The sequence below is a fragment of the Lemur catta genome, chromosome 10 (assembly GCF_020740605.2).
Source record: "Lemur catta isolate mLemCat1 chromosome 10, mLemCat1.pri, whole genome shotgun sequence".
NCBI classification, from domain to species: Eukaryota; Metazoa; Chordata; class Mammalia; order Primates; family Lemuridae; genus Lemur; species Lemur catta.
Window position 1 is genome coordinate 11,423,373 of NC_059137.1, and position 20,270 is coordinate 11,443,642.

The window sequence follows — 20,270 nt, forward strand, 5'->3', positions numbered from 1 at the left end:
ATAAAACTGGATGACCTTAGGTCATCTAGCGGATGGCCCTTTTACCATTGTGAATACTGAACCAGCAGGCACCACTATTAGTAGAATCCAGGTCATTTAGATTTTTACCCTGATGCTCTTTCTCAGTATACCATGGTGTTCATGTTTCTCACAAGTTTTTAAATTACTACTAAAAACAGCAGAGAAAAGGATAATTTGAAATAATGTTAAAGGGGATACAATATATTTTGGTTTTCTTCAGCAATATAGATGTAGTAAAAGATTTAAAGATCTATAGTCTGAAATACCCTCCCTAGTGAATCTTTGGGGGATGATAGATACTTTATGAACCTTAAATCAGAGACTTAATTCTGTAGAATTTTGGATATCTAGGTATATATACTCCCTTATCAATTAATATGGTTATCTGAGAAGCCAGGCGATGATTATAAGTTATAGTTTGGGGGGAATGCATTGTAAAAGTAATCATGCAGACTTTTATTTTTAGGGATCAAGGTGGTCGGACATTGTGTGGTGTAATGAGGATTGGCCTGGTTGCAAAAGGCTTGCTGATTAAAGATGATATGGACTTGGAACTGGTTTTAATGTGCAAAGACAAACCCACAGAGACCCTGTTAAATACAGTCAAAGATAACCTTCCTATTCAGATTCAGGTGAGTACAGTTTAACTGAACCTCTAGGTGAATTTGTGAAAAGGTGAAAATAGGTAGTGACCTTTAATTTATTGACAAGAATTGGTAATAGTAAGGGTAGGCACAGACAAAAGGAATACTGCTGCTCTGAGTCTGACTAATCAATCACATTTCAAGGAAACTTCTGGTGATCAGTACACAGGATGTATTTATCAAATTAATGTGGCCATTAAGGTAGTCTTTTTTTTTTTTTTTTTTGAGACAGAGTCTCACTTTGTTGCCGGTGCTAGAGTGAGTGCCATGGTGTCAGCCTAGCTCACAGCAACCTCAAACTCCTGGGCTTAAGCGATCCTACTGCCTCAGCCTCCCAAGTAGCTGGGACTACAGGCATGCGCCACCATGCCCGGCTAATTTTTTGCTATATATATTTTTAGTTGGCCAGATAATTTCTTTCTATTTTTAGTAGAGAACGGGGTCTCACTCAGGCTGGTCTCGAACTCCTGACCTCAAGCGATCCACCCGCCTTGGTCTCCCAGAGGGCTAGGATTACAGGCGTGAGCCACCGCACCCGGCCGGTAGTCTTAAACTTTTCAGGTGTATCTTGCTGAGAGTCTTCGTTTTTTTCCAGACTAGGTTTCTCAGCATTATAAAATTCTTGGAAGGGTTGATAAAATGCAGAAGAGAATTGAAAGATCAAAAAGAGCCTGAACAACTAGAGACTTTCATAAATGATGACTTTTAAAATTGAAGACTCAGTTAATTTGTCATCCATTCATTCTGTTAATGGAAAGTCACTATTAATTCCTTGTCTCCAAACCTTTTCCACATTGGGATGCATTCAGAAAAATTTAATGTTGCCATGCTCCCAGGAGGATGCTGCTGAAGGCTGAAGGCTTCTAGGGTTGAAGGCAACCAGTCTGGGGCTCTGTTCACTGTAGGACCTGCCCTGTCAGCCTATGCTAAGGGCCAGTTGCATTACTGATGGGGAATCTGTTATCATCTTTCAATTTCAGATATGTGTTATCTGTGGTCTAATTAGATTACAGCTTTTTTTGATAATTTCATATCAGTTTGTCCTCATATCGATGTCACAGAAATAGGTGTCAGTACACAGGTCAAAATTTGTGAGTTGTTGAATGCTCCCTTTTATTTGTATATCTTCTAAAGGGGGCCTTTTTTTTTCCCAAAATATGAATTCTAAATTTGTTTTATTAGCTTTCTTACTGGACAATTTTCTTTCATATCTACCAACTGACCTTTAAACCGTCTCTCTGATTTTTTTATCGTTCTTGACACTCAAATTTGTGTTGATACATTCTTTTATATTAATTTTTGGGACACGATTTTATTTTATTATAAATCTTAAAATATGGTTTTCTAAGTGACAGAACATATTTGCCTTTTCCACTTTCAATTTTAATGGAGAAATGTTTTCTGGTCTTTTATAGGGTTAAATTTCTTTTTTTATAATCCCTTTGTTGATCATTTAGGGAAGTAGATTGGTAAGAAACATGAAATATAATAAAGCTTTATGAAATAAAAAGCTTAGTAGCAGGATTTCTGGCTAACTATACTTTTTGCTTATTAGAATATTAATAGAATTCCTCTTCATTATTTTTTGTATTGTTTTAAAATTTAATTTGTATTCTTTTAGTACAGTGAACATTGTTACTCTTGAATCTATAATAAAGTCATAATCAAAGGGTCAGACATATTACAGGCTTTTTCAGCCTCTTTCTGTTCCTTTAGTGAGTCATGTTTCTTATGAGAGTGGTCATATTCCTCATCCTCAAATGTGTCAGGGTGGCAAAAGGGTTAAGAACCAGTGCTATAATAAATTAGTTCTTGTTCTGAAAATCTATCGTATCTCTCCAGTTTTGAAGATACAGAAGATTGGACCAAACTTCAGTTGATATTAAAAGAGCTGCCGGGCGCGGTGGCTCACGCCTGTAATCCTAGCACTCTGGGAGGCCGAGGCGGGCGGATTGTTTGAGCTCAGCCTGAGCAAGAGCGAGACCCCATCTCTACTAAAAATAGAAAGAAATTATATGGACAGCTAAAAATATATATAGAAAAATTAGCCAGGCATGGTGGTGCATGCCTGTAGTCCCAGCTACTCAGGAGGCTGAGGCAGGAGGATCGCTTGAGGTCAGGAGCTTGAGGTTGCTGTGAGCTAGGCTGATGCCACAGCACTCTAGCCTGGGCAACAGAGTTAGACTCTGTCTCCAAAAAAAAAAAAAAAAAGCTTTCTCTGTGCAGATCACAACTGTGTGAGCTTTACATTATTCTTCTCTTGAGTGAGAGTCTTTATTTCTGGGAACCACAGTTTTAAAATGTTCTTGTGAGGCCTAGCAAGTATTCAAGGGAGGGATCCAGGAGAGAGTGCAGGTTGTATGAACCATCTCAAATTTGAGGAGACTGAGGCTTTTTAGGGTAGAGAAGAAAAGACTAAAAAAATCATAAATATCTTTAGGTCTTTGAAACACTGACTTGGAGAAGGTAAGAGAGATGTGAACTCTTAAGACCAATGGTGGAAATTATGAGAGATGTATTTCAGTTTAACACAGCCAATAGAGTTCTCCAATAGTGAATCTATATTTGGGTAAACGTACATTTTTCTGTAAAATGGGAATGATAATTGTATACTCGTTTCAGGCCAAAGTATATGTATGTACACACATGCCCACATATATACACACAAGCACACGTGCGTTATTGTTCCTAATATTTCAGGAAATTATTTTAAGCATGACTTCCAGATTTATATCCCTTCTCCCCCATTTTCTTGGTGTTTGCATGTAAAACCAGTCTCTGATATGATCTTATTTTCTTATAGATTAAAAATCTTTTTCCTGAGCACTTACCATAGCAAAACTTTGTTATCTAAATACCTTAATTAATTGAGGTTGTACCATACCTTGTCTCTCCATATTCTTTTCTAGGGTGATTTTAGAACTTCTTTGAGCAAAGGAGGATGAGGGTAACCCAAATCAGAAATCACTTAAAATTAGTCTAATCCAAATCACGTACCATATATTTATTACTTTGCATGTTTCTTATGATAATCTGCATGCATAATTGAAATATTTAGTTTGATTTGTTCTCTGATAGATGTCTTTAGTGCTCTTTTAGTGGTAAAATGAACATGATCAGTTTTTTGCTGTTTCTTTATGTTCTGGTTCTGGTTCTTCCATCTACTGTGTGGCCTTTCCCTTCCTTGGCTTCCTCTATTTAAAAGAGGATAATGAATTTTCTCTTTCCTACCTTTTGGGATTGTTTAATGGTAAAATGCTATTTTTATGTAAATGACTTTTGAGTTCTTTTACCACACACTGATGAGCAGAGACCTAGTAGTGTCTCCTGGTATAATAGCCTGGCTATTTTGTGTCAGGTAATAGGTACTAAATTTCACCACCAAGAAGAAAGACTCTGTAACGTGTTAAATCATACGTTTAATGTATAAAAATATATTAAATATAACAATATATGATTCTAATTGGGTACTTACTTTGTGGAAGGCCCCTAAATTGTATGTTTATAATTGTATGTTAAAAGAAGCAATGTAGGTTTCTCTGTGGATGTCAGACGACTCATCCCATAATAAGTCTCATTAGAAAGATCTCTGAGACCTGTTGTCATGTCAGAGAAGGGAAGAAGTTACTTGTTTATACTTTTTTTTTTTTTGGCTGGTGACTGACTGCGGAGATCCTTTTTCATTCATGCTTACTCAGTTCTCTTTATAAATCTACATAAGCTTATCTTCATGAGTCTTTGGCAAGTAGGAGTTCCTGTTTAGGCTGTTCTATCAAAAAAGCTATTGTTTTAGAGAGCATTCCAGCTATTTATTATTCTATAATAGTTCTCTGTAATAATTTCAAGAACAATAATTTCCATTTATCACATAATGATGCTCTTGGAATTTTACTTTCAAATATTAGAAAGAATGGTTTTAAATATTGTTTCATAATCGTATGGTTGGTTGATGTTGTGGTTGCTTTTTGAAGGATGGAGAATGAGGATTTATTTGCCTGTAAGTTGGGAGGAGAGAGATGTGTTATCTATCCCCAAACTGAAGAACTAGTTACAGGTTTTGTTTGCCCTTTCAGCACAGTAATATCAGTAGTTAATAACATATGAGAACTTCGTGCAAGCATTTTTTTTTTTTTTTTTGAGATTTCAGTCTAACTGGATGTTTTTGAAATCTTGGTCACTTTCAGAAACTCACAGAAGAGAAATATCAAGTGGAACAGTGTGTAAATGAGGCATCTATTATAATTCGGAATACAAAAGAGCCCACGCTAACTTTGAAGGTGATACTTACTTCCCCTCTAATTAGAGACGAATTGGAGAAGAAGGATGGAGGTACACGTGTGTATGTGTGTGTGTGTGTGTATAAATATATATGTGTGTATTTATGTAAAAGCTCTCTTAAGTGCTATGTTAACTATGCTTTATGGATTTAGGAAATAACAGTCTTTATTTGCTTTATGCCACCCATAGTATTTTAAATAGCTTTGTTTCTATATAATCAGTATATTTTATAAAAATGTATAAATTCAAAATATAAAATATTTAAATTCAAAAACCTGTGCTTATGATAATGGTCTTAACTTTGCTTTAATTTTTATACTATTTTGGTGTTCTGTTTGCATTCAGTTATTGGTATCAGCCAACTTTGTGTATTTTGGCTTAATGGTCAGATTTCAGGATTGAATGTGGTCCAAAACAGAATTTTTTTCCAAATTTACTCACTTACTATTTCAAAATTACTCACTTGCATATTGTTCTTGACTTTTGATAACTATATATTCTTGTAAGTTTTATGCTTTATTTAGTTGTCTATGTGTAGATTTGTAGTGTAAGGGCTGTAAATTGGGGGATTTTTTTTTCTTTGAATAATCTTTTTTAGGAGGTTTGTGACCCTGTTAACATTTTGAATGTGATTTATCTGAGCATCATGCTTTAAACTAACTTTCTTCGGAAGTTAAAAAGAATTACCATATGGCAGTGTCATCCCCATAAAAGTAGAGTGAGAAATCTATTCAAATGTCAGTAGTTTTGAGAAGTAATGATGGAGCTGTGCTGGGCGCCTTTTTCTGATGTTTTTATCCTGTCAAGTTAGCTTGTTTTTGCCATTCAGTCCTGTCCCTAGAAACTTGCCATGTGATATTTCTCCTGTGTCAAACCTTTGACCAACTGGCTACTCTGTCACGACAATTTAGAGGCAGTGTGGCCTATCTGGGCCAGTGGGGACTCTTGTTATTTTTATCACTAGACTTTCAACGGGTCCCATTGCTTACTCCCCTACCTGGAAATATCAGCGCAGGAAGAAATATTGGTCAGTTTCTTAGTTTATTTCAAATTGGTGATAAGGATAGAGAAAAAGGTACATTTACCAGTGAAGTTAGAATTTTGATTTTTGCCAGACATGACTCATAGGATCATTTAAAGTAAAAGTGTTAGACTCCTTTAAAAAATTTTTTTTCGGGGTAACAAAGCTGTATCGTATCCAATAGATATAAACCAGACACATTTATGAGTCATATTTTAAAATCAAAGTGCATCCAATCTATAATTGGGTTTATGCCTGTACATTTCAATTTTTTTTGCTGTATATAGTATCTATAGCACCTCTGAAGAACCGATCTTAAATGACTTAATTTTTTTAACAGCTTTACAGTTCACCATTAACTGTAGAACTATAAAATGATTTCTGAAGTGTGTCAAGATAAATGTTAATTCTGGTAAGCTGTGTTCTACTTGACCCTCTAGTATAAAACCAACCATTTCTAAGTAGAGTTGTAATTATAGGTATTATTTGAGTTTAGGGAGATGAGAAAAAGATTAAAGTATTGCCCAAGACTAGAGTGATTATGTTTGCTTGTACCTGTTGGCATCCCTTCCATTGTTTCTTTGAAAGTATTAAGGGAACATCAGGATTCTTTTTTCCTGTGGTTTTTATCTTACATGGGATTTTGTCATAGCTTTCAGTGATACTTTTAAGCTTAATCTGTTGCCTTTATAACTTTAATTTCTGTTTGGAGAAGCTGAAAACATATTCTTAGTGTATTGCACCCTTGCTAGAACACTATTATAGAATGGAATTTGTGATAAAGTAAGAGAGTCATAGTCTCTGTTCAAGGTGTTTGAGTTACTAAAGGATCCAAAGACCTCTATGAGCTGAGTCTCGTCAGCTGATATGTGGGATCAGGTAAGGTGAAGGAATCAGCTTGAATCTAATGTTTTACACATCTTACTTTCTCTCCTTTTGAATGGCAGAAAGATTTGCTTTACTGTTGTCCTTAACATCCCAGCCTTGTTGACTCACTTGATTATCTTTTATAATATGCTCATTTTTGTCTAACCTGGGCTTTGTCAAAGACAGATTTTTGTTTTTTGCTAGCAGTTTGTGTATTCCTGGACATCTTGGAGGATTTAGTATATACTTGAGCATTTGAGACCTGTGCTATACAATTCTGTTTTCTCACACTATATACCTCCTCATCCTCTTGTTACAGTTCTTTTCCACTACATGGGGTGGAAGTACGAGATTCATTCAGGTTCCAGAGATATCTCAGACTGAAAGATACCCCTTTTTTCAATTGCTATTCATTTTCTTTCTCAAAGTTAAAAAAAATATCCGTTACAACTTTTCTCTTAGAGACATTTTCCTATAGAATCTCAACTTCCTTTCACCCCCTCCAAACAAACTATTCACAATACATACACATCTCATGTATTTCTCTTCGCTTTCTTACTTTTCATATATTTGGGTAAAATCTAAAAAAAGAGAAAAAAAGCATAGTTGAGAGCAGGCAGAACCAGAGGACTGGGGCAAGTTAGAGCATCAGACATATCTTCTCAGGGTTGTCTGTGCAGAAGTGGATCTCACTCATTTCAAATCACCATTTAGCTTTTAAATTGCCAGAGTACATAGTGAATCTCTTTGATATCCTTTACTGTTTCACATGTAAGTTTCCTCCTATGCTGTTAGTCTTCCTTCTAGATTCGAATCTTTTACTTAAAGACCCTGGAGAATAACCATTTTCCCATTGCTACATGTTTCCTGCTAATGAAGGCATAGGAGAAAAAGCACAGACCTTGGTGTGCAGTAGCCTTGTGTTTGATTCTTAACTCTATTAGTTACTATTGCTATGTGACCTTGAATAGTTTCTTCATTTTAAAGTGTGGATAAAAAATACGCCAAAAAGTTGTTTTGAGGTTAAATGAGAGAATTTATGTAATGTGACTAGTACAGTAACTAGCACAAAGTAAATAGTAGTAGTCACTCAGCTTATTAAAGATTCATAGCACAAACCCACCTACTCAAACTGCCTTCAGTTCACAGTGAAAATAATGTGTGCATGATAGGTCTGAAGAACTGAACCTAAACACAGTTAAACTCTTACATACCCACTGTAGTACTGGAATCAATATACTGTATTTATACAGTGCTAATAATAAAAAGCTAGTGTATTTTATAGCTTATGATTCATTGAAGGGGTATCTTTTTCCTTATCTTTTATCCTTAGCACCCTAGAATGATACCTAATACATAGTAGACAATCAGAACCCCCCCCATAAATCTGTTAAATGAATTTACGTAGTCAGCATATTGTCTAGGAAAGTCTCACATTTTACTCAGGTCTTCTGACTCTAAGTCCAGTTTGCAGTCCACTCTTCTGTTACTGTCTGGGATTAGTGCATGAGTGGTTTAGCTGATCTAGTCATTTTGAGCATCACACAGAGTCTCAGCTTCTTTTGGTGCTTGTGATTTTAAATTAGAAGTATATTTGCTGTTGAGGGGGTGACATTGTTTATTGTATTTGTAATTTGAAACCAGGTGGCTAGGGAAACTATAGAGATTCTTGTGACTTAGATTAAGACAAACCTCTCTCCTTAGTACTGGGGTGGATTTTCAGGGATTCACAGAGAAGTTGCCAAAAGTCCCTTTTCACATTGGTGCCAGTGTCAACTTGTGACTGTTCTTGGCAGAAGTTCACTAGCATGTGTCTTGTTGGGTCAAGGCAGTAGATTCTTACAGTCCAGTGATCACAACTGGGATTATAATGATGATGTGGGCTTTATTTTCCTGTCTTTCCCAGCTGCTAGATCTATACTCTCCAGAGAAAACTTTTAGCCATTGTCTTTCCAGTGGCCATCTGCCACTGAAGAGAGTCATCCTGAGTGACATTACTAACATAAATTAGGAGAACAGTGCTCTTCCTATTCTACCTTATTGCTGTATTTACCTGTCCATATTATTGTGTCCTGATATTTGCATGGACAGTAGCTTGGGGCATAATATCTATTCTCCAGAAAGCTTGAAGGAATTGAGAGAGGAGGGGGGTGCCAGGATATTCCCAGGCTAACTAGAAAATTCTGTCAGAATGAACTCAGTGGCTCATCTTCATGTCTAGGTTATCAAGGAGCCCCTCATGATACTGAGCTTAATTATTTTACCTTTGAAGAGCCCAGGTTCCAGACATGTAACTCCTATTTAACACAGCCATGTTTTGGCTTTCTGTTGGCCCTATCTTCAAGCTAGTCTTTTTGTTAACAGTGTCAGAGAGTTAGCTTGCATGTAAAGCATTGAGAGAAACTGACCAACATTTCATGCAGTATGGTCTGATTTGGTCACTGATCTAACCTCTAACCAAATAAACATGGTTAATCATAGTAGACTTCTTTCCAGTGCTTCCATTGTTCAGAATGCTGTATGTATCTTCATGCCCTGATGCCAGTAATAAAATTGAAAAAAGCTATTTTTCTTTGCTTTTGCCATTTTTGTCACCCTTATCTCCTACCCCTGCCTCCATGCTTTTATGTTTCACTGATCACTGTAGGAGAAAATGAAATGGCTTACAGTTCTGTTGTTTCTAATTAAGAACTCCAAGAAGGCTGGGTGTGGTAGCTCACACCAGTAATCCTAGCACTCTGGGAGGCCGAAGTGGAAGGATTTCTTTGAGGCCGGGAGTGCCAGACCAGCCTGAGTGACAGTGAGCCCCCATCTCTACAAAAAATAGAAAGATTAACCTGGCGTGGTTCTGCACGCCTGTGGTCCCAGGTACGGGAGTGGGGTGGGGTTGCTGAGGCAGGAGGATAGCTTGAGCCCAGGAGTTGGAGGTTGCAGTGAGCTATGATGATGCCATGGCACTCTAGCCTGGGCAACAAAGCGAGATCTGTCTCAAAAAAAAAAAAAAAAAAAAAGACCTCCAAAATGTCTCTTTTTTTAAAATCAGAAAAGCTTTGCTTCTCCATGAAATTGAAACACGTACATTAAACTTTAGAAATATTAAATTTGAGTTTCTGCTACCAGAAGTAGCAGTGTTTTCCAAGCAGCAGTTCTGTCATTGATACAGTAAATGAAGTTATTTTTTTAATGAATGAAAATGTAATATAAAACTGTATATTATCAATTATATTAAGGAAATAAGCAAGCTGGGCTTATAAGTAGCACTGTACTGCCATATGAATTTATGTTGTTTTAATATAGAAAACTTTGAAGAAGATAAAATGAGGTGAATTCAATATTCCTACCTTGTGAATATTGAAACATTTTGGATCTTTTGACTTTCTGTCAGAGCATAAAGTAACATGGCCATTCTGATGGTGATGTAAAAGAGAATCCAGTGCAAGTCTTCTGTTCAGTGCCTGTCCCTTTCATCTTTTTTTAGTAGAGTCTATTGTCTTCAAATGTTGACTGTGTAGCAAGCTGATGTCTCAATTTTTTTTTTATTATAAGAGTTTGTGGTTATAATCTGTCTTTGGGATGAAAGAGTTTATCAAATTATTTTTGTCATTGTCCCCCATTAAAAATGTCTGTGTCACAATCATAGTAAGATGTTATTTACAAGCTATGATCCTTGGAAGAAAGTGTTAGAGAGTACAAAAAGAATTTTGGCTTGCCGTGTTTTTTCCTATCCAAACTTCCTCTGCCTCACTTCCCTCTTCCATTGTCTCCCTCTTCCTGACATCCTTAAGATGGTAAGATGATAGAATAAAACTTAGCTTGCCTTACTGTTAATTTAAAAATTGAAGTCTTAAAAAATAAACATCGACCATAGCTTTTATTTTGATTATATTACTTAGCAGTCAATCTTTCTCTTCTCTGATTTTTAAGAGATTCTAATTCATTTACGGTAGTTTTTTTATATCTGGTACATGACCATAGCACAGATGCTTGTATTGACCACAGTTAAGTGTTTTGACATTAAAACATTAAAACAGATTAGTTGTATATTTTGCATCACTGTAAAGACAAAATTGGGCAAGTCCAGAAGCTAGTGAATACCCATAGTATATTTGTTTATGCTTATATATAAGTCCAGGTTAATAGTCCTTTTTGAGCCTCCCCATTTTATGAGTAAAAGGGGGTAATAAGACCCCGTGTTGTGATTTTGTTAGCAGGGATTAATGGGAAACAATGCAAATACCTGCTGTAGAGCTTACCTGGTCAGAAAATAAGCATGTAGCACTTCAGTGTTTATAGTATTGTAGCCAGTAAAGAGAACCTTAAATCATCCTTTAATAGTTTTGTTTTCTTTTGGACAATATGTCTTCAGTTTTAGTTAATGACATTTCATCAATTAGAGCAAACATTGAATTTGCCGTAATAGAGTCCTTTGATAACTGAAGAAACCAAAAAGTATCAGTGCTCTTGTCATCCACTTAAAAATACTTATATTGTGTCACCTGGCCCACACAAACACATTACCAAGTCTATTACTATCATGATAATACTGGGAAAAAAGTGTTGCTGGACTTGCTGACATTTAAGAGAGTTCTTAATAAAAAGAATAGTGAATCTGACTTAATTCAGTTAGACTAAATATTATTCCCCAAGAAACATTTGCATGTTGTATGCATTTAAATAATGTACCAAGTCTTCAAAAAATTTAAAAACTCACATCCCAGCAGCTTAGAGGAGATAAATTTGGCTGTCTAAACTTGGATTTAGTATCATGTGACATCTCAAATATGGATATTTGTTATTAATCACGTTTGAATTTTTAATTTTGCTACTTTGGGCCATCTAACGCAACTTTAAAATGTTAAGGCAAGCTGAATAGCCATAATTAGATAGTATTCTTTGCTACTTTTATAAAACAAGGGTATTTAAACTTGAAATATATTTCAATGTACATTATATTTGTAGTTCTAATAATTTTGGTTTAGAAAATAAAGAGAACTTCACACTTGACTTCTCATTCATGGGGTAAAGTTTCTATTAACATTAGCACTTATTTTGTTGAAAAAAAAAATTGCCATACTCAGTGTATTCTCAAATTGATTATATATATATATCTATCTCGAATTGATTAGTACAAAAGATTGCTCCAATTTTCCTTAAAAGCTGATCAATGATCAAAATTTCTTCTATAAAAAAGTTGTTATTGCTTTTGGTCACAGATTTCCCCTCTTTGCACCCTGCCACCGGAAAAAGTGCTGTGTACTTATTTTGTGCCCTGTAATGTTAAATGTGCTTAGTCAGATCCCAGATTGTAAGCAGCAGTGATCATTGATTTGTTTACTGAATGAATTCCTTTACGATTCTTTGTATTTGTACACAGAACTGCTCTAATGACTGTTTACTTAAATAATGATAGTGCACATAGTTTTTAAAAAAAAGTAACAAAGTCAAATCATGAAATTTTCTGGGAGTTCACTCAGATGCTGCTATTTTAAGTTTTTTTATTGTTTGGTAATTTGACAGGAACCCCTTGGTCAAATTGTATCTGTCTCTCTTTATCCCATTTTATCATTAGAAAATGTTTCGATGAAAGATCCTCCGGACTTATTGGACAGGCAGAAATGCCTAAATGCCTTGGCGTCTCTTCGACATGCCAAATGGTTTCAGGTTGGCTCTTTGTTGTTATCTTATTATTATAGCCTTGTGTAAGTGTCATTTGGAACACCTGCCATTTAATGGTTTTTGTGTACTATGTAAAATGAGGGTGCTTTCTGTCTCATAGGGATGAGTTAATTTAGGTAAATTTCCTAATATAGCTTCTATGTTTATTGATGTTTTATAATCATGTAATTTTTTTGGTTTAGTATTCTGAATTTCAAATGATTGCTTATAATATACGAACATGGGTGAGAAAAACTGAAGTTAAGATAGTTTCCTGGAATGGGGTTGCCATGGGGCTACAAAAGGAATTTTAATATTATGCTCCTTTTATTTTAAAAAGCTGCCTTTCTAAACCACAATTTTGGTACTTTGATAACTTGATTTTTTTTTTTTGCTTGACAACTGATGAATTTGCTAATTACTATTCACTTGAACCTGTCCATGATCAGTGTGCTTAAAATGAAGAATGAATTTCAACAGGGATATTAGAATAATTTTGTTTGTTTTAGGCAAGGGCAAATGGATTAAAATCATGTGTAATTGTCCTCCGCATTCTGCGAGATTTGTGCAACAGAGTCCCCACATGGGCACCATTAAAAGGATGGGTAAGTACTTATGGCTAAGAGCAAATTCAGAAGCTATAGCATAGGAAATCCTATAGAAATGAAGTGTTACTGTAAAATGGCTATCTTCTGAGTTTGGCAAGGCATATATTATCTATTTTTGCCCTGGAAAAAAGAATTAAGCATGTTTTTGTATGGATTTTTTTTTGAGATAGGGTCTTGCTCTTTTGCCCCTAGGCTAGAGTGTGGTAGTGCTATCTTAGCTCACTGCAGCCTCAAACTCCTGGGCTCAGCCTCCTGAGTAGCTAGGACTACAGGCATGCACCACCACACAGAGCTAATTTTTTAAATTTATTGTAGTGACAGGATCTTGCTATGTTGCTCAGGCTGGTCTTGAACTCCTGGCCTCAAGCAATCCTCCTGCCTCGGCTCCCAAAGGGCTAGGATTACAGGCAAGAGCTACTACAGATTCTTCCTTTATGCATATAATCTGTCCCTTCTGTCTCATCATATTCATGTTACAGAACCTTAGGGTTTTTTTTTTTTTTTCTGACAAAAGGTTTTTGTTATACCTTTTAGAAGTGAGTGTCTTCCTGTACTTGACTCTGCATTGGTGGTTGTTCACTTAACTATTCATCTGCTGTCCACAGAAGCCTCCTTGGGTGACCTGTTTCTCTTTCAGTTATCTCCTTCCGTTACAGTGGAAATTACCCTATAGGCCAATCAATATATGAATCCTGTACCTTCTGTAACTTTCTCTTCGAGTGGAGACACTTAGAGATAAATTCATGTTAGTAATTAAGGTCAGGCAAACAGTATACTTGATGCAGTTATGGACATAATTTACAATATATTGTAAAATTGACTTAATCAGGAAATAATCATGCCTGACTGAATTGAGACTACAACTTAAGAGCCTTATAAAACAATTTAAACAAAGCTGTGAAGGGTCATTTTATAAATGAATCTAGCAATTATTACTTTGATATAGTATGAATTTTTAGTTTATTGAATATGAAGATTTGGTCCTTCGTTTATTCTGATTGTAGTATTAAATACTTGGGGCAGGCTGTCTGAAATAAAGTCTTATTCTTATATTGAGATATTTGTGGTTTGAGTGCTTTCTAAGTTAAGTGGGAGATAGGTGGGGTGGATTTGTACATTGTCTAGTTATTAGCTATTACTAACTTATATGAAGGCTTGTAAGGTCTTTGTTAAATGAATTAGATGACTATAGTTTCTTTAGTGATCTTTTCTGGGTAAGTGAAAATAAAGTGTTTGTTGCAAAAATGTCCTTTGAAAATATTATCTCAAAAATGCTCAATTTAAGAACTTTGTCTTTCTGAGGCTGGACAGGAAAGGAAAAGAAAAGAAGAAAAAACCAAAAGACAAATCCCAAAAAACTCTTGCCTGGGTGGAAGTTGATAATCATGGGGGAAAAGTTAAGAGGGCCCTAAATCTGAAATTGACTTTCACTTTTTGGCCTCCCTTGTTAGATAGAAATGTTAGTTCACATTTAACTGGAATCCTTTTAACATTTGGTGCGTGTACTAATTTGTAATTTAATATTTTCTAGCCACTAGAACTTATATGTGAAAAGTCTATAGGTACTTGTAATAGACCTTTGGGCGCTGGGGAGGCCTTGAGAAGAGTAATGGAGTGTTTGGCGTCTGGAATACTACTTCCTGGTAAGGGTTTCTTAGCTCTGGAGGCAGAAGAATCAGTAAAATCTCATTTTATTTTATTTTTCTAAATATATACTAAATCTGTCCTCTGCACAGGAAAATGACGCATAGGAGTTATTTTGCTTGAATTTTAGCAACTAGAATGTTTCAGTGTTGGAAAAGTGCTATGAAACTCTTTTTCAGTAATTATAATTTGTATTTTATGTGTGCTAACATAAATAGTACTAATAAGATATTGTGTCTGCCATGAACTCTGCTTTACCTTGAACTCTGAATTTGAAATTGCAGATGTTTGGTTAAAATGTATGAAGTTCATTCTGTTTGTAGTCTGGTTTTAAATTTGAAAAAATTAAATTTGTTTTTATTATCTATATGTAATCCCCTTTAAGATTTGGGATGATTCATCATGCTATTTCTGAATTCTCAGAGTAAGACCCAATTTTGATCTTAGATATATAAGTCACTTCCAGTATGAAATAAGGACGTGTAAGTGCTAACATTGAAAATGAGAGTGTCCTTTTTACTTCACTTAATTGATCAGACTTTTAACTTAGTTCCTCAGTTATTTTTCTTTTTGTTCTCTCTCTTTTGTGTTAGTTTACTGAATTCTAAACTCAGTTCTAAATGATAGTTTTGTGTTTTGCCTTTGCCAAAGGGGGTCCTGGTCTTCACGATCCTTGTGAGCGAGACCCAACAGATGCTCTGAGCTATATGACCATCCAGCAAAAAGAAGATATTACCCACAGTGCACAGGTATAAGACTGAGTATATCACCATGATTTATTTTCTTAACCTTATTTTCTGTTTTACCACTTTTTTCTTGCATGTTGTTAGGGCCTTCTGTTGTCTTAATATCAGCATTTAATGAATGTCTTTTTAGTTAGGTGTCCTAAGAGCTTTATGAATAGTTATTGAATTTGATTAAATATAATGTTTTGTTCTTCAGCATGCACTCAGACTGTCAGCTTTTGGCCAGATTTATAAAGTGCTGGAGATGGACCCCCTTCCGTCTAGTAAGCCTTTTCAGAAGTATTCCTGGTCAGTTTCTGATAAAGAAGGTGAGTGTGTAAGTTTTTTTTAATGAGGGTTGGGGGTCGACAGTGGTGGAGATAGTCATGGGATGCATCTCTTTTTATTGCTAGGGGAACTCAGTAATTGTTTATCCAAGTCATGTATGAGAAAGTTTATTGCTTTTCTTCCTTACTTTCTTCTCATTTGTTACCATTAGTGACATCAGTTTGCTGTCATTTACTTTTATTAGTGACCAACTCATTTGGGTATGTTGGCCAGATCCCATTACTGCAAAGACTTAAGAGATCGTACTGTGAGAACCCCTGGTGTGAGGAGGAGACATTATCACCACCACTAATCAGTTTGATGATCTTTCTCATGCTTGGAAATGTTATGTAACTGAGAAAAAAAGAGCAAAAATGTAAAGGAAGAGAAAAACATATTGGAAAATTCAGGACCACCTTTCATTTGTACAAGCCTGTCTCAACTCAGAGGTTCAGCAGAAGCAGTGTAGATTTTGGAGTCAGTGTGACCTGGGTTCTAATCATAGCTCTACTAGTTACTAATTTTAGGCCTTGAGCAATTAGTTCGTATCTCTCAGTAGGGAAATTACCCTCTTTCTTTCTTTATTGGCTATTGTTAGGTTAATGCCTTAGTGCTTAGGATACAATGGATGCTTAAACGTGAATCCACTTACTTTTCTTACTATGCCACAAAAAGCATTTTGTTTCCCCCCATCCCCTTCCTCTCCTGTTATATCAGAAGGTGGGATATTTAATACCAGATATTCTTTACCTGGGATGTAGCCCACCTCCAACAATTGAAATTATTCTACTTATAAATTTTATATAACAAAAATAGTACAGTTGCCCAGTCTATTTATTTAGACAGCAGAATGCCAGAATGCTAGGATTCACAGGTGTGAGCTACCATGCCCGACCCTTTCCACTTTTAGTTTTATGAGTGAACAATTTTCCAGAGGCTACATATGACATGTGATGACATCATTGCTTTGATGACTAGTGGACTGTTTTCTTGTATATTCTTGTGTTTGAAAAATTTTGTTTTAATTTGTAATATGCTAAATATTGATTGATATTACCCACAAAGCAAAGCTCTTTGGGTCCTCAATAACTTTTTAAGAGTGTAAAGTGGTTTTTAGTTTGAGAATCACTGCGTCACACTGTAAACTCCTCAGGGGAAGGAATACTCCAGATTCTGCCCTTTCATTATTATAAAGTAGTGCTCAATAAAATTTGTGGCATGAAAGCTATTTTTTTCCAGAGCATGTTCACTCAGTGGTAAAGCAATTATTGAAAGGAATTCATATATCCATGTGACATTAAGCATTGCCTGTGAATTTAATGATTGAATAAAAATTTCAAATGTATATAAATTCTTACGTTTGGTAACGGAAAATTTTATTTCAAACACTGAGTTCATAGTCACTCTTTTAATTTTGTATTTTTTCCTTCAGATAGTCATATAATAGCAGATACACATTTATTTAGGTTTTATTTTTAACTTTAAGATCTTTCTCGATAGTATGAGAACTGCTAGTTTTCAATTGATAGCATAAAGTAGAACCAGACTGCCAGTGTTCTAGACATATCAGTTACTAGCCACGTGACCTGGGCAAGTTACCTTACCATTTTGTGCCTTGGCTGTATATAACGTGATCTCCCTCATGCTTTCATGCTGTTAGCACTTAGCTTCCCGATGTTCACACTTAAACTTTGTTCCTATAATTCTTGGTGTTTTCAGTAGGCATTCAGATGAATTTTTCCAAAACTCTGATGTCTTAATTCCTTGACTACTTCTCCCATAAATATTTTGTCTTCTACCTTAGCTTAGTTACTGAGTTTATGAATACACCCTACATCTTGTCTTCATTAATAACTGTACCCATATCCTTTCCCCAGTCATGTTTTCAAGAATCCCACTTTCCAATCTCCTCTTGTCATCACTGTTTAGTACCCTCATTCCAATTCTTGGACTGCACCATTTATTGTGTTGGCCCTTCTTTGGTCCCCCATTGTTCTCATATTCTCAGTTCTGTCTTTACTTTGCCTGTGGTCCATCATTATGATCACTCCCTGCCTTCACTTCCTCCATTCTCTGTTTCTGGCAAAATTCTAACGGGTTGAAATCTCTCTCTCTATCAACTCTGTGCTGATCCCAGGTTGCTGAACATGGCTGGGGAAGAAAACATACAGCTGTCTTGACTATTCCCCTTGTAAGTCTATGACACTAACTTATCAGGGATTTGTGTTGTCTGGCAATCCTCCTATAAGTTTAATACTTCTCTAGTTTTCCTAGACAACTATTCCACATCTTCTTGTATCTCCTACTCTACCACCTTATTCTCATCTGATGACCTTGTTTGCTTCTATTTTCTCAGATAAATAGTAATGTTTTTACCACTCTGTCTACCAGCCTCACTGTATCTACTTATATGCTTTGCTTTTCCCTCCCCATCACTCACATCACTGCCCAAGCCCAGTCCCCCATCAGATCAGTGGTGGCATCAGACCCTCATAGGAGGGCGAATCTTACAGCAAACTGCACATGTGAGGGATCCAGGTTGCGCACTCTACATGAGAATCCAACACCTGATAATCTGAGGTGGAGCAGAGGCAGCAATGCTGCACCCCCTTCACCCCCTCTCCGTCCATGGAAAAACTCTTCCCCGAAACCGGTCCCAAGATTGGGGACCACCGCACTACATCACATTTCTTCTTGCCTACCAATGGACATTATTCCAGCAATTATCTCTTCTCTCACCAGCATCAGTTCTTCCCTGTCTACTAAGTCATTTTCATCAGCATAAAAACCTGATGTAATATCTCCCATCTGAAAGACAAAACTGAAGCAAACTCTCCCTAGATCCTATAGCTCCCCCAACAGAGTGCTGTTTCTTTGCTTCCCTTTATAAGCATTACTTTTAAAAAGAGTGGCCTTTTTCTTCTTTCTCCTTTCCTCACTTTCTGTTCTCTTTGAACTTGTTATAATCAGACTTTCTTCCTCACCACTCTCCCTAGGTATCTCTTGTGACCTTCACGTTACTGTGTTCAGTGGTCAGTTTTCAGTCCTCATCTTAGCCAAGATATCGGCCACATTTGGCATAGATGAATACTTTTTTCTTACATATTTAGTATAAAAAATATATAGTTTAAAAACTAATTATTTAAAAAATCCACATAATCACCACCATGGTTGAGAAACAGAACTTTGTTAGCTCCTCAGAAGCCATTCATTTATCCATTCCCATGACCTTCCTGCCTCATGAAATACTGACTTTTTGATAATAATTTCCTAGATTTTCTTTTTAGCTTTTCAACCTGTGTATGCTTTCCTAAATAATTTGATTTTGCTTGGAACTTTCTAGAAATGGAATTGAACTGAGTTTAATCTTTTGTCACTAGCTTCTTTCTGTCTAGCATTGTTTGGGATTAATTCATGTTGCTGTATACAGCTCTGGTTTGTTCATTTCAATAGTTACATAGTGTCTGTTATGAATATACTATAACTTATTCTACTTTTGAAGGACATTTAGGTTCTTCAGTTTTTCATGACCACTCACGGTATTGCCATGAGCATTCTTATACATGTCCCCTGAGGTACATGTCTAGGAGTTACTGAAGGCCAGTAAATTGTTATGTGTACCAATTTACACCCCCATCAGCAGTGCAGGAAAGTTCCTGTTGCCTTGTATCCTCAACAGCATTTGATATCGCCACTTTTTCTCACATGAAATACTACTTTTTATTTGACTTCCAGGTCATCACTGTCTCTTGGTTCTTCTCTACTGCTGTCTCTTCAGTTGTTTTTGTTTGTTATTCATCATCTTCCTGACTGCTAAATGTTAAAGTGTCCCAGGGTTCATCCCTCAGACCTTTTTCTCTTTACTGACATTGACTCTTCACGGGATCTCATTTAGTTTGTTGTCTTGAAATACCTTTTGTATACTGAAGATTGTCCCAAACTTTTACTTCCACCCCAGACTACCAGCCCTTGAACTCAGACCCAGATATCAAAATACCTCCTCAGTATGTCCACATGGATGCCTAATAGGCATCTCAAACTTAAGATGTCTAAATCCAAACTCCTGTCCTCACTCTGCTTCTACTCTTTTCTTTCTGTAATTATCCCTATCCCAGTTATTAGAAACTCTCTACATGCTCAGGCCAGAATCCTTCCAGTTGGTCTTGCGTCCTCTCTTTCATTTACCTCTCTCTATCCAAACCATCAGTAAATGTTGTCTGTTTACATTTACAGTATGTGTAAAATTCAGCTGTTTCTTTAACTTCCTCACTGCTAACATTCTTGCTTCAGCTGCCGCCATCTCTTACCTGGTTGCAGTCACTTTCTACCTGGCCTTTCTGCTTCTGTCCTTGTCTCTGAGTCTGTTCTCAACAAAGAAGCAATTCTTTTTCCCCTCTTAATTTTTATCTTAAAACACTTACAGATTCACAGGTAGTTTCAAAGATGGTATGGAGAGGTCCTGTGTACCCTGCACCCAGTT

At 36.1% G+C, this 20,270-nt stretch overlaps 1 protein-coding gene across 7 annotated transcripts in view; it reads left to right on the top strand.

The window, feature by feature from the left end:
- LOC123646284 (spermatid perinuclear RNA binding protein) overlaps positions 1-20,270 on the top strand; it is a 130,639-nt gene that overhangs the window by 67,477 nt on the left and 42,892 nt on the right. For all 7 annotated transcript variants that reach the window (XR_006737855.1, XR_006737857.1, XR_006737856.1 and 4 more), the window contains exons 4-10: positions 488-653; positions 4,850-4,994; positions 12,401-12,492; positions 12,996-13,091; positions 14,626-14,737; positions 15,390-15,487; positions 15,681-15,792. Coding sequence is in view for 4 of the 7 variants with exons in the window: in XM_045563080.1 (XP_045419036.1) it covers positions 488-653; positions 4,850-4,994; positions 12,401-12,492; positions 12,996-13,091; positions 14,626-14,737; positions 15,390-15,487; positions 15,681-15,792 (821 nt within the window). In the remaining 3 variants the exon portion in view is untranslated. The remainder of the gene's footprint in view (positions 1-487; positions 654-4,849; positions 4,995-12,400; positions 12,493-12,995; positions 13,092-14,625; positions 14,738-15,389; positions 15,488-15,680; positions 15,793-20,270) is intronic.